Source organism: Scomber scombrus, chromosome 2 (genome assembly GCF_963691925.1).
Source record: "Scomber scombrus chromosome 2, fScoSco1.1, whole genome shotgun sequence".
Lineage (NCBI taxonomy): Eukaryota > Metazoa > Chordata > Actinopteri > Scombriformes > Scombridae > Scomber > Scomber scombrus.
The window spans coordinates 4,805,566-4,820,311 of NC_084971.1; the positions used below are offsets into that span (position 1 = coordinate 4,805,566).

General features: G+C 40.0%; 1 protein-coding gene across 1 annotated transcript in view; it reads right to left on the reverse strand.

The window, feature by feature from the left end:
• Nucleotides 1-14,746, reverse strand: part of kcnq5b (potassium voltage-gated channel, KQT-like subfamily, member 5b) — a 123,141-nt gene that overhangs the window by 27,297 nt on the left and 81,098 nt on the right. Inside the window, exons 2-3 of the mRNA XM_062428097.1 lie at nt 8,639-8,729; nt 4,606-4,732 (exon numbers count right to left, since the gene is read on the reverse strand). Of these exons, the coding sequence (XP_062284081.1) occupies nt 4,606-4,732; nt 8,639-8,729 (218 nt within the window). The remainder of the gene's footprint in view (nt 1-4,605; nt 4,733-8,638; nt 8,730-14,746) is intronic.

Consider the following 14,746-nt stretch of genomic DNA (forward strand, 5'->3'; position numbering starts at 1 on the left):
TGGACTTTTGGAAAGGTGAACATTTTAAATCCTAATCTTCATTAACGTCTGTCAAATAATGTAATGGAATCATTTGTTCAGGTTGCCAATGGATGTGATTCTTCCTGAGTCCTCAGGGAGTGTCCATAATGAAAGATCTATTCCTAATAGGCTTTAAATGACTATAGTGGACAAATCACCACCTTACAACACTTATGGTGAAATTGGTTCAAGTCTTCTTTCATTTATGAGTTCATATATATAGCAGTAAACAACTTCCCTTGGCGAGCATTATTTTGGTGCCTTGTATTTTTAAGTTGTTTCTATCTTTGATACCAAGTGACTGAAGATCCCCACTGCCACAAATAAACTGCTGAACATCATTTCTGCCACTATAACACAGTGAAAAATGTGAAGAAATTATCAGTTGGATCTATTTTACAGATTAGATAGCTAAATTAAAATGTTTGGTCGTTCTGGGAGTAAGAGGGGGGATTTCATGCTACAGTGAGCATCAAATTGCGAGCACAGCAAAGACTAAGTTATCCTGACAATTAGTTCCTTGTACAGGTCAAGCTAAAAATAGAAACTGCAAAATTGTCCATAAAGCAGCTCAGAAGAGTCTTTTTGCCACATTGCAGTCAGACTGGATTTTGCTAACGTGCTAACGAATTTAATAACGTACTGTGACTAATAGAAGGCAGGACAGAAAATGGATAATGTGGAAAGAGTTGTAAGCGCAAACTGCAAGAGTTAGCATGGCTAGCTGTCAAACAACATTGTGCCCGCTGTAAAGTATACAGCTACTGATGACACTGAAGACTTTACACGGACTGTGTAATGCTCCTCATGACGTGTAAATTAATCTCCGTAGGAAAAATGACAGTATGGGATCATGACCTCAACTTGATCAAATACAGTACCATACTGAATAATGTAGGCTGGGACAGAAATAGAAGAGATAATCTGTTGGATCAGCAAACTAACAATCATTTGGCTTTAATCTCTCAAGAAAACTAAATCAATGAACTTTCATTCTAAGTGCTGCAATGATTTCCCAAGCTGCATCCCAACGTACAATGCCATCATTTCTGCGAGGTGTTTAATCCAAATCGAGACTCAACAATCAACATTTGAAAAACCAAACAAAAACAAATGATAAACTCCAGATAATCCCTTTACTTCCACATTGTATATACAGCACAGGATTTAAGTTAAAACCCCATTATTACAGCATAAGTAAAAGAACCAACAGGGAAATCAAACACACATAGAAGATAGATTGTACAATATAATAATAAAAACTTTGTTTGTGTAGCACTTGTCAATATAAGTAAAGTGCTTCACAGCATATGATATAAACAACAGTCATTATCAATCAGTATCAATATGAAAGTCAATTTAGTTACACGAACAAAGCAAAGTTCAAATGAAGAATTCAAAATCACATAAAAGCTTTCCTATAAAAATGTGCTGGCTTGTAGGGGGATAAAAGGTCAGAGATATACGGGGGTCAACCCATGCCTGGTTTTAAAAGCAAATAAAAGAATTCAACCAATCCTAAAATGAACAGACAGCCAGTGCAGGGACGATAGGACAGGGGTGATTCGGTCACATGATTCAGATTGTAAAAGGCTGAGCTGCTGTGTTTTGAGCTCAGTGTAGACGGTGGAGTAATTTCTGGATGAGACAAATTTATAGGGAGTTCCAGTAGTTGAGGCGTGAGGAAATAAAAGCATGGATGATGGCACAGTCCAATCTAATTGTTGTACATTCACCAACACCTCCGGAGGACAAACCCCAGTAAATTATAGGAACTGTGTAGCAGGAATCATTTGTTCAGGTTGCCAATGGATGTGATTCTTCCTGAGTCCTCAGGGAGTGTCCGTAATGAAAGATCTATTCCTAAAAGACTCTAAATGACTATAGTGGACAAATCACCATCTCACAACACTTACGCTGCAATTGGTTCAAGTCTTCTTTCATTTATGAGTTGATATATATAGCAGTAAACAACTTCCCTTGGTGAGCATTATTTTGGCGCTAATGTGACTCCGTATTTTTTAAGTTGTTTCTATCTTTGATACCAAGTGACTGAAGATCCCCACTGCCACAAATAAACTGTTGAACATCATTTCTGGCACTATAACACAGTGAAAAATGTGAAGAAATTATCAGTTGGATCTATTTTTCAGACTAGATAGCTAAATGAAAATTTTGGACACAGTCATTTGTGCCAACACCAGCAAAAAAACCTTTCAATATAATTTTCAGCTTGACTAAAGCAAGATGTTTGCTTCAAGGGTTCAGTATTCATTTCTCACATATTTTACAGGTAAACCAGGGGAGTGACTCCTTATGATTATTAGTTTGTAAAGGGAAGATCAACAGTATTAATATATACGTAACAGATGTATATAGGTAAGAAGTAACGTGTGGGTATCTGCTTCTGTGTTCTGATGTCACCATACTTAATAAAACAACAACTGACACAATTTAATATTGCATTATGATAAAAGGGTTAAATATTATGTGACAAAAAAAGCTTTCAACCACATCTCATGGTCTTCACCAACAAATGAAACTGGCTCGGGTGCGTTCATGTAACCTACATGTCAAACACCGATTAGCCAATGATCATCCACCTTCCTTCCTTCACTGGTGAAGACTATTAGTTACGGTTGAAAGCCCTGAGGACTAGTAAGTGGACCATTAGTAGAGATTATTTTGTCACACATACAGAATTAATTTAAATGCTCAACAATATTATTCATTTATTGAACAAATGATTTAACATAGGACTCTAATATATAATTTTAGATTTCTGTAAATATATATAAATGATAAATAAATAAAATAAAATGAGTTCATTAATGCAAGTTTTGCTTTTTAAAGGAAAATATAAATCACTTAGATCAAGCTAGAGGCTTGAGATGTCTTCATTTGCAGTAATGACTCCTGAACAAGTCTGGACAGATCGCTACAGTGTCAGACTGATTATTTCGCAATACTGTCAAGCATCTTTTAATTTAACAAAGATTAGTCTTTCTACCAGAGGAATTGGATTAACTGACGCCTTAATTATATGAATATTGAACAAAATTAAATCTGAAAGGTACAACGGAAAGATGAAGAGTGTTAAATCGTCTAAGTGTTTAACTGCAGATTTTACTGCTCTCGTGATATATTTGCTGACTTACTAACTAATGTTCTAGAGCCAGTTTCAAATCAGTCTGTCAGTCAGTATGACACAGTAATTTTTATATTACACACTTAAAGGCGCAGTATGTAGAATTTTCAAGGCGCAGTATGTAGAATTTGAAAGGTGCAGTATGTAGAATTTTGTGGCATCTAGAGGAACGGACTTGGCAGAAATGTAATATAATTTTCATAGGTATGTTTTAATTAGTATATTATCACCTGAAACTAGAATGAGCCCTTATTATCTACATAGGGAGCGGGTCCCCTACCATGGAGGCCGCTATTTTGCACCGCCAGTAGCCTTTCTCGTTATTTGTGGGTTTTGTAGCGACTGTACGTTCTCTTACATCCTTGGAAGGGAAGGGAAGGGTGAGGGAGGGGTATTTAATTGTTCAACCTCACAACTCGATGCCAGTGAATCCTACACACTGCACCTGTAATACATATCAAAACTTCTACAAGTATTTTGTCTGCTTATATAATCCTCTACTCTCTATTTGACTACCAAATGAAGTGAAGCTGAGCAGTAATCTAAAAACAAACATCTTCAGATTCAATTAAATTCAAGTTGACATTATACAACAAAACACTGTGGCTGCAATTTTACAAACAACTCCCATAATCCTCTACTTGTCTGCACAGAAAATTTGAATACATCACACAATACCAGAGGTGAGATTACAGAGAAAGTGATAAGTGATACACCTAATCTGTTAATTAGGTGTATTTGTTAAAGACACAAATGCATGATGGAGCTGATCCTCATGCGTACCTGCATCACTTCCATCTGTCTCTACTGCTCCGGTTGTCTGAGTTCAACTCATTTTCTGACTTGATCCAATCATCTCTCTCATTTTCTCACTCTGTGTCACACTCTGCCTCCTTCCTTCCCTCCCTCCCCCTCTCTTTCTCTCGCTCTCTTACATTATTTTCACTTTTTTGTTTTGCTCACATTCCCTCAGCGGTGACCGCAGCAGTGGCTACAATGTGTGACGATGAGGGAGCTCATGGCACCCTGCGTGACCGCTAAGCCCCGCTTCTCCTTCCCTCAAGCACCCATACTTTCCAAGAAAGAGCAGCGAGATCCATGTCTAAACAGTGGAAAGATTAAAAGGCAGTAAATGCAACCTCATTACGTAAATGCTCTCTCCTCTAATGAGCTCTGACCACAACTGAAAATGACACAAGCAAACTATGGTCAATAGCGTGCTGTGGAGCCCTGCCTGCGCCTATCAAATTGCGTTCACAGAGAAGACAACTGTGTTCACCAGAGGGCAAGTAGGAGGCAATTGAAATATGAAGCAAGCGTCAAAACAATAAAAGAAAGGAAATAGTAATACTACTGGAGTTTTTAAAGGGGGTGGAATAGTCAGAGTTTGATTCCAAAAGAGCGATTCAAGTAACAGGTGTGCTCCAACATCTCACCTATGACGCAGAAAGGCTTTCTTGCGAAGCGGAGTCGACCCTGCCATCCTCTGTAACGGCAGCAGCATCCCGCCGACCAGATACGGATGATGTATTCCAACCCAAACACCACAATCATGACGAACTCCTGCAGGGAGTTCAAGCAGGTCAGTGACAAGAGACAATGTGTTAATTATGGTAACAGAATGTGGTTTCACAAGCAATATGTGAGTCATTGCTTGTGTTTTGAAACACAAGCAATGACTCAAATAAATTGGAACATTTATTTCCTAGTCTGTGCACACACACTTGCAGGGAAATGACACCTATTTTTATTGTATTTTTTTAAACTTACAACTAAGCCAAAGTAAACCACCAGACAAATTCTGTCGAAGAGGCAGAGCTACTTAAAGCAGGTCAGAAATGTGTTAATATGTTGATACCATTAACCTGGGATGCATGCTATGGAAGTTTGGAAGATTGCAGATACATCATTACATATTATTATACATCATTAATGGATTGTTTTTGTCATTAAAATGGATGTCAGGATCTGTTAATGCACACACAAACACACTGATTCAGCCCCATTAGATAACACCGCTGATGCAATTAGTGCAGTGCAATTTGTGAAATGGTATTTACTGCTGCAGGGAGAACCATGTGCAGTAAATGCGCCACTGTTTGAAAAAAAAAAATACCCCTCCTTTCACTCAGAGGCTTTTGAAAAACTCGACTCGCAGGAGGAATCTTTTTAAAAAGCATTTTTCTCTCACGCACACTGGGAGTTTTCACTGTCATTCCAACGACTTTTAACCTCATTTAGTGTTATTAGTACTTAAAGTTCCAACCATCAAGGCAAGCATTTAAAGAAATGAGTCACGATCGAATGGACGAACTGACTCTCACGCACCCAACTTTGGTGTCATTAGTGTATTTTATTATTCTAACTTGTGTGTTTTCTGGCTGAGGTTCTCCAAATTAAGGGGAGTTCCAATCAGTGGAATATTTGTAACTCATCAGCATTACTGTAAGATTGCCACACCCAATGTGATAGGAACGCACAACAGCCTTAATCACAACGACACGCTCAACCTGCCACCAGAGGCCCCTGACCTGATTTGCACACACTCACACTGGGACATTGAGATGATGTACATGTTTGTATTATGGCCGTTTCGTCTTTTTAAATCATCATAGAAACTTTGCACCTGCCCTCCACAGTGTATTTGGAATGGGACTTTGTGTACTGTGCTGTCCATGAATCAGTTTTGCAATACATGCACTTTAAGCCCTCAGCTATCATTAAGTACAGTGAGATCATGGTGTTTGTTTTGGGTCTAAATAATAATGAATTTAAGTTGTACGCCACTTTTCATATTGAACCTCAAAGTGCTACAGTACTAGTAACAGAACACACAACATAAAGAAAATAATAATTAGAGTTAAGATGAAAAAACCTTCCTGAATAAAAAGGTTTTTAGGCCTTTTTTTAAGAGTTAAGGGTCTGTGCTGCCCTCAGATGGTTAGGAAGGCTTTTTCACAAGTAAGGTGCGGCAGAGCAGAAGGCTCTATCCACTGTGGTGTGGAGTTTTGGTATTGGTATTGTCAGTTCCTGTAGGGAGGCATATGGATTTGTATTTGAGTAGCAGGGCTTTGTGGTCAATCCTGAAGGAGACAGAGAGCCAGTGCAATGAAAACAGAATTGGTGTTATGCGTTATTGTTTTTGCACTCTCATCAGGATCTTGGCAGCTCTGTTCTGAATGTACTGAACCTCCTGCCAGGGATCCCCGTGAAGAGCTCATAGCAGTAGTCCAGTCTTGAGGAGATAAAGGCATGGACAAGTTTCTCTTTATCTAACATAGTTAGAGAGGGTGTGGGGTGCCAAGAATGAGAGCTTCAGGTTAGTGCTGCTGTTTAACTGGAGGAAACTTGTGCTTATCCATCTTTATCTTCTTCAGAAAGGCTTGGGGCAGTTTTGATGCACAGCTGGGTATCATCAGCACAGCAATGAATTTGCTGATGTCACTTCCAAGAGGGAGTATGTGGAGAATTGAACCTTGCAGAACACCACATGTGACATGGAGCAATCTAGACCGTCATCCTCACAGTGAGACATACTGTTGAGACATACCTGCTGAAAAGGTAGAACTGAATCCACTCCAACTCCAATGGTGGTGTGGAGGCATTCTAAGAGGATTGTGTGATCCACAGTGTCAAATGCAGCACTCAGGTCAAGGAGAATCAGTAGAGAAGGGGACCCTGCCATCGGCAGGTCATTCACAACCTTGAGCAAAGCCTGAAGCTAAAAAAAACCCAACACATCTTTTCCCACATCTTGGACAGGAGAGGGAGGTTGGAGAAAGGTATGTAGCTGTCAAGAACTTCTGGGTCGATGGTGGGCTTCTTGAGAAGGGGGTAGACTGCGACCTTGGGAGCAGATGGAACACTACCAGTTTAAGACGGTAGTTGACAGTTTGGGTGATCTGTAGAAGTGGGATACAGGGCACACATATAGGGTTTCATCTTCCCGAGGATTTCCTCAATGTGTCGGCAGAATAAGATTAAATCGAGGTGGAGAGCTCTCAGGCAGAGGGTCAGTGACAGGAGGAGGCAGAGAGGAAGCGCTGGACATCAGAGAGTGGATGTTGTTGACCTTGACTCTGAAAAAGTCAATGAAGCTGTTACATCTCTTTTCTGTACCCTCAAATGGAGGAGATGATTGTGGCTTCAGGAGATTAATTATGTTGGAAAAAATGCTTTCCAGGATTGTTATTAATTAGGTTGGTGTAGAACAGTGACCAAGCCTCTTTAAGCGTCTAAAGTGTCATTCCAGGACAAATTCAGTTGTTTTTATTTCCTGCAGGTCATGATTGAACTAGGGAGCAGAGCATGAAAAACTGACCTCGTAGGGGGGTGACAGGAATGCCAAATTCTTTGAGACCTCCTTGTGGCTGGACACACCCTCATCATAGACCTGTAGATTATTGGTGGGGCAGAGTCAGTGATGACCAGGTCAAGTGTGTGTCCCATGGTATAAGTAGGGATATCAACATGCTGCTTCAGACCAAGACACTGTCTTGACAGCAGGGGTTGTTGTTGTGTCATATTACCAACAAAGATCATTTTGGATGACATGGAGCTGAGTGAGGTGAGGAGGTTGTGTATCTCACGGAGGAAAGATGAGTTTGGTTTGGTGGGGCGGTAGCTGAGAAGCACAGTCATTGAGTACGGAGGTTTACATTTTAGAGCAGAACGTTGAATAGAAGAGAAATTGGTAGGAGAGACAGCCATTTCAGTTCATCTTGGTGTATGATGGTTAAACCACTACAGCCAGAACTGCTAGCTTTTTCCATGTAATAGCCATTATGCAGAGTAGTCTGCTGGTTTATACCAGGTTAGGCACATGAAATCAATCCGTGTCAAAGATGTGTTCATACATGAGGATGGATCGATGAGAGATCGTACATCAAATAGTTCCATGGTGACAGAATGTGAAGACAGGATGGAAGTCTCTGCAAACTCTGCAGTATACTGGGATCCACTCCGTATTTTACATCTTGCCTGGTATAGGGTGGTTTTGCAGTGTTTCTAACGATGATGCCCACGTTTTTTTTGCTTCTGTATTCCACATTGAAACCACGGCACAAGCCTCTTTGGATGTAGCGAGTACTGTTTTTTAAAATCCCAAACTCTTCCACCGCAACACAAGCACCAAAACAAATGTTGTACTTACCGTATTGATAGTTTAGGGGCTGTGGAGGAAGTCTTTTACATGCTGATAGTAATATTTTCAGTCACTTTATACACTGTCAGGGTTTGGTTACTGACTGCGGTTATTGCTTAAAAAAATATTTTACAGTAAATGTGATTGGCCAGGTAACTGAATATGTAATATGTGGGGTAAAAAATCCGGACATTCTTTTTGGTCAATAATGTCTGAGTTGTGTAGAGATTCATTGTGGGGGACTGGATGCACAACTTATGGTCAGGTCGGATCAGGTAAGTCAGATACAAATAACATTAAGCTATTTTTTCCCTCCAGTTTCTTACCAGAATGAGCAGACAGTAAGAGGAGAAGTCCTGATGAGCCGGAATTGTTGAGAACACAGAGAGGACCAGGCAGCTGAAGACCAAGACGAACCTAAACAGAAAAACAAGGAGGAGGGGAGAGGAGATAATCATAAATACAACACAGACGTAAAGTGAAAACACTGACAGGCAGATCAAATTAAACTTTCCAAAACACAATTTTCAATGTTGATTAAAGAAATGTACAATAAAGTGGAATTGTCCTCTAGATTTTCCTATATGACAAACTCTTGAACCCATTCTGGCACTGAAGGAAGAAGCAGTGCACGAACAATCTGGCAGCACAATCACAGAACTTATTTCCTCTCTGCAGTGAACCATGAGCCTAACTATTATTCAATTTCCTGAGATATCAAGTTAATCATGCTTGTTTGTGCAACATGATTTGCAAGAAACAAGCAGTGAAACTGCGGCTATTGGAAAACAAGCAACATCCGACCATTTCCACACTCTGACTGTCGCTCCCTTGGCCAGGAAACCATAGCCTTCCATCTTCATAAGCATAACATGTTGGGGTTTTTTTTTCCATCACATAAATCTTCCAAAACCACATCATTGTCTGAAATAACGAGCGCAGGGTTTAGAGTTACGGTGGCTCTTGATGCTAAACGGTGAGAGCACATCTGTGTTTTATCATCTCAGATCTCCTCTTAAGCCTGCCAGAGAAAGGCTGGTCAACATGCTGTGTGTGTACTTTATTTCCAACTGTTGTCCAAGTGGAGGTTCAGTTGAGCAGACATGCCTTTTTTCAGTCATGTCCTGCGTCATGTTTTTACATTTACACATTCATAATTCAAACTGGAGACCTTCAGGCAAGTTCTAACCTTTAGGCCTCTACATTTGAGAACAACTTTTACTTTAAAAGCTGACTTCACTCTCAGGCTTCTGGTTTTTATGACAGTGTGGGCTGGTGATAAGGAAGGTGCAAAGCTGAAAGTAGCAAGACTGAAATAACAAGCTGCATGGTTGGTAATTCTACCAGCCATCCCTGCTGCTGATATCATTCACAGCTTAATGGAACTTTATCTGTAAAATTTCAGTTCACCAGGAGAGACACTCCATCAAGATAAGGGAAATGTGTCCACAATGTCAACTTAGTATCTTACTTCATTGTGGCTTATTACATGTGCATAAATATAAAGATCCTGAATGTTTAACTTGATTTAACTATCCCAAATCTATTTAATGAGAGCAGAAGATTTTTCAGCACGATTGCATGAAAAAATAATTATCCACAAGTACAGAAACATAATAAACCCAATTAAAATTGAAAAATAAAACTAATTAAAATCCAATGTACTGGTTTACTTATTTTATCATTTCAAGCCCTGTATAATATTTCTGTAATACATCTACTGTCATTATCTACACTCAACTAATAGTGCCAAGCTGCTGATTTGCAGAAAAATATATAACAGGCCATCTTTGTGTTTCCTTATTGAAGTAGCCTGAAATGACATATGTCCTAAATCTCAAGCAAAATATTAACATATTATTTTGTTTGAAAATGTAAAATATTGGGGCAGCATGGTGGTGTTGTGGTTAGCACTGTTGCCTCACAGCAAGAGGGGTCTCGGTTTGAACCCGCCAGTCAGCTGGGCCCCTTCTGTGTGGAGTTTGAATGTTCTCCCCATAGCTGCATGGGTACCCTCCGGGTACCCTGGCTTCCTCTCACAGACCAAAAACATGCAAGTTAGGTCAACTGGTCCCTCTAAATTGCCCGTAGGTGTGAATGTGAGTGTGAATGGTTGTTCATCTACTATATGTTAACCCTGTGATGGACTGGTGACCTGTTCACGGTGAACCCCGCCCCTTGCCCAATGTCAGCTTGGATTGGCTCCAGCCTCCTTCGCAACCCTCTCGAGAATAAGTGGTATGGAGAATGAATGAATGAATGATTGAATTAATTAATTAAAAAAATTGGGAAATAACATCAATATATTCCAATATTTTGGTTAATAGTGTACAATTTGAGCCAGTAATAATGTAATTTCCAGCTACCATCTATGTTCAGATTCAGGAAAAAGAAGCTTAACTCATATATCTTCAGAACAATGTTCTGATGAATATTATGGAACAACCTTCTGGGTGTCTCGAAGATTACCAGGAATTCATTTTTTGAAAAATTGGATGCTTATCTCTGTGACTTACATACAATGTTATTATAGGAGAGGAACAAACTGGAGCTACTCAACAGTGTTCTTAACATACTTGTTATATGCAGGTTTCTAAGTCAGAGCAATGATATGATATGAAAACAACTCTATATCTTAACCATTCCTATTTATGCTGAATAACAAAGACAACAAAACTGCCAAATATATTCCATTTCTGGCTGAAGACATGTCATTACTGGCTATTTAGCGTGTCCATCTCCACAGCTGTATTGAAGTAGAGACTGGGGACTATTACTATGGCCCCCTTGGTGTCCAATTGACCCCAGATTATAACAGAGTTGAAAGGAAGTCTTTCATTCTTGAAAATCGGGGGCCGTCAGGACTACATCCAGCGTTTGAATGGTGCCTGTGTGAAAATGGTGGGTGTGCAGAGTGGGTCACTGTCCCATAGCCTACAGTACAGTACGGGACAGGACTGTGCTGTTCTGACCCCCGTCGGGCCCTCGCTGACATTCAGGGAGCCAAAACTGAGGTCAGAATTTTCCACAGCCGCAGGGATGGTTATGTCATTATATCTTCAACCCGTACGCTCTCCTCCTGCTCTGTCACAGGGCGGAAAAAAAAAAAAGCTGCTGGAGGTTTCGTGAAATAAAAGTATCAAAAGTTTGAGGTTTACACTGTTGACATTTTCAAAGATTTGAATAATATGATTTTGATTGGAGGAAAACATCTAGTGACAAGCATTGTGGCGCTGTCAACTGAAAAGCAAGCTCCTTGTCACTGGCACACCTACGCCTCTCACACTTGCAAGGTTGTCAGACCGAAAATTACAGAGTGACAATCAACTCCCTTCATCCATAGCCTAACTCGTGTTTCCTTTTTAATATATTTACTTTCAAAGTGAGGAGAGAGCTACTGAAAAGCACCCTGACAGCACCATTAAGCACTCAGTGAACTTCACTAATTAATCCCACAAACTACTGTTCACAGCTGGCCTTGTTCCCAGTGTGTCATGAAGCCCTGCGCACACAGGCAGCTGAAGTAATCTGGAGAGTCTCACTCCGCACTTCCAGCAGGGTGACTGCTCTTAACCTTCCAAACAGCAGCGGCTGAAAATTAAGCTGGTTTACGCTCAGAATTATGCAGACAAACACACACCCATTCACAGCCACACAAACACAACACTGAGGCATCTGTCCTTCCACCCACTCACCCGGTCACCTCTTTCAAATGCATCCTCCACCCCTCTTCTTCCACTTACATAAACAGAAAGAGACCCGGCTCCACTCAACAAGTGGTATTTGCTGTTGTTATTTGCATAATTTAATTAATTTGGTTGGAAAAAATGAGTAACAAGACTAATGACTAATGTCCACACACTGCAGTGGTGCATTACACCCTATCATTTGTCATCATTCTAAATTCAATTGTTGGATAAAAGCAGCACCTTTGTGATCCCCTTTGTTATATTCGGAAGATACGGATTTGGAGTGCTGGGTAAAGGACTTGACCCAGGGTATATGATGGTAGGAAGGGATGAACAAAGCAACCTTGACAACCACAGACTGAGAATGAAACATGCAAAGAATCATCCAAAAGCCTTCTCTCATGAGTCCTGGTCATGTGTTAATTTAATGCCAGCATGCTAACAGACTTATGATGTAAATCTCTGATCTGATTGGATTTCTAACATCAGATGGATCACCAGAAGAAGCTCTCACTCACATGACGTGTAGATATGTCCTGTGATGCTGTCCATGGTCCTGAAAGCAAATTCTGCTCTTGCCTTTTGATTGAACATTATAGGTTGCTGAATCATCAAAATGTTGTTTGACAGTAGACCGTCATGGTGTTTGACTTGAGTTGTGTATATCATTTTTTTGTTAGTGGCTCATAGTTGTCTTTTCCAATTGTTTTTTTTCCTATTACTGAGACAGTTAAATTCAGCAGTGTCTCCTTCCCAAACGTCACACTAATATATGTCAGTATTTACCAGTCGGTATACCAGAAATGCAACTTACCATATTGTACAAACAGGAAATAACATAAGAAGTGTGCCAACAGACACCAACACACTATGGAAAGCTACAGCCAATTAAAGGACCAGTGTGTAGGACTCAGTGGCAATGAAGTTGCACATCGCGACCAAGTGAATACACCTCCCTTCACCCTCCTCTTCCATGCCACCCTAGGAGAATCTGCAACTCGCGAAAAATATAAAATGCCCTCTCTAAAGCCAAGGTTTGTCCATTTTGGGCTACTGTAGAAACATTTTGGTGCAACATGGTGGGCTCCCTACGTAGATATAAAAGGTTCATTCTAACGTGACGAAAAGACAACCTTTCTTATTTTTAGGTGATTATACACAAATTAATACATACTTATGATTATTAAATTCCATGTATGTTTGATGCCACTAAATTCAACACACTGCACCTTTAAGTAAACAAAGAAGAAGCACAATTTTCCAAAGATTTATTACTTTTTTTTTCTTTTCTGAGATGTTCCTGGAGCTGTTTCACTTCTAACCACAATTGTTTGTCATTTTTTCAAACTATGCTATTCTGTCATTCAAAAAACCACACACGCTGATCCAGCTGATCAGTTAAAAGGACACTCCATCAATTTTAAACATAATATTGTATTACTCGGACTGTGAAAACAGTTATGTAATGTCTTCTGTAGCTCTGGAGGAAACTAAAGTCTGAAAAAAATAATGTCTTCAGGGATATCTTGGCTTGTGCTAGGAGACTTCAAATTCTGATGAGACTTTAACAAACATAAGTATTTACAGAGCAGGAAAGGTCGAGTTGCATTACGGGAATTGTAGGACTAAGAGTTTTGGGCTTTTGACCTATACTACTGGCTGAAAGGATATCACATTCTGTGTTGTAATTTAATAGAGGTGCAACGCTAAACCCAATTAATCATTTGACCGTTTCGTATTTGTAAAGCTAAAAATACATTATAAAATGCCTCAAATTCATATTACTTGCTGCGTCCAACCAATGGTCTGGATCCAGCGACAGTTTGGAAAGTTTTCTTGATGAATGACCTCAACAATTTTGATTATAAAAACTGTTCTCTACAAATCTTCTGCGGTTTGACAAATTGATTACTCAACCAGTTGTTTCAGCGCAAATTAACTCACTCCATAGTTCAAACTGGTTATGAGTATGTGATATGGAATCCAGTCACTGGAAACAGGTCAAAGGTCACAGCCTGGTGAGGTGGGTGGTTTACTCGCATGCTTTGGCAGAATTTACCCTTCCTAAATACCATAAGCTGGGGTTGCAGACGTAGTAAAACTCATTTTCTGCTTTTTCACTTTACCTTCTCAAATAAAGCTGAGCCGGGGAGCAGGGGAAGTGTGTGTCCCGTTAATGTCAGCTCTGTGTTATATCCTAAGTGACTTTATGAAGAGACGAGGATACAATGTGAAACCTAATCCCCAATAAAAGACCCGTTCGGGGTCATAAAAACGCTCATGTCTGTTGACCTTTCTGATGTCTGCCTTGTTTGTGCATTTGCTGTGCGTGTCTGCTATTGTTTACATGGCTTGAGTCCATTATTAGATTATTAAACATCTTTTACATAAAGTCTTTTGAACTGCAATGCGTCTTATTCTCATGTTTTAGCTGCATGATTCAGGATTCATTGTCTGAGGCCACCGGATTTCTTTACTACAGTAGGTGCAAAAAGCTGGTGCAACTTAAGAGTAAAACATCACCTATAAAAATGTCATTACCAATGGTCTCAACATAACTACCCACTGTCGACTGTGCCTCTTTTTATGGTGACTGTGACCCAAGGCCATGACCTTGTGACCTCTGACCTTCCCTGTGAGGTCAGGCGCTTACATTCCTCCACACAGCCGTGCGTTGCATGTCTCAAAGCATTCTTTACATTGGACCTGACAAAGCGTTGGTCTATTCCAACAGTGACAGGCCTT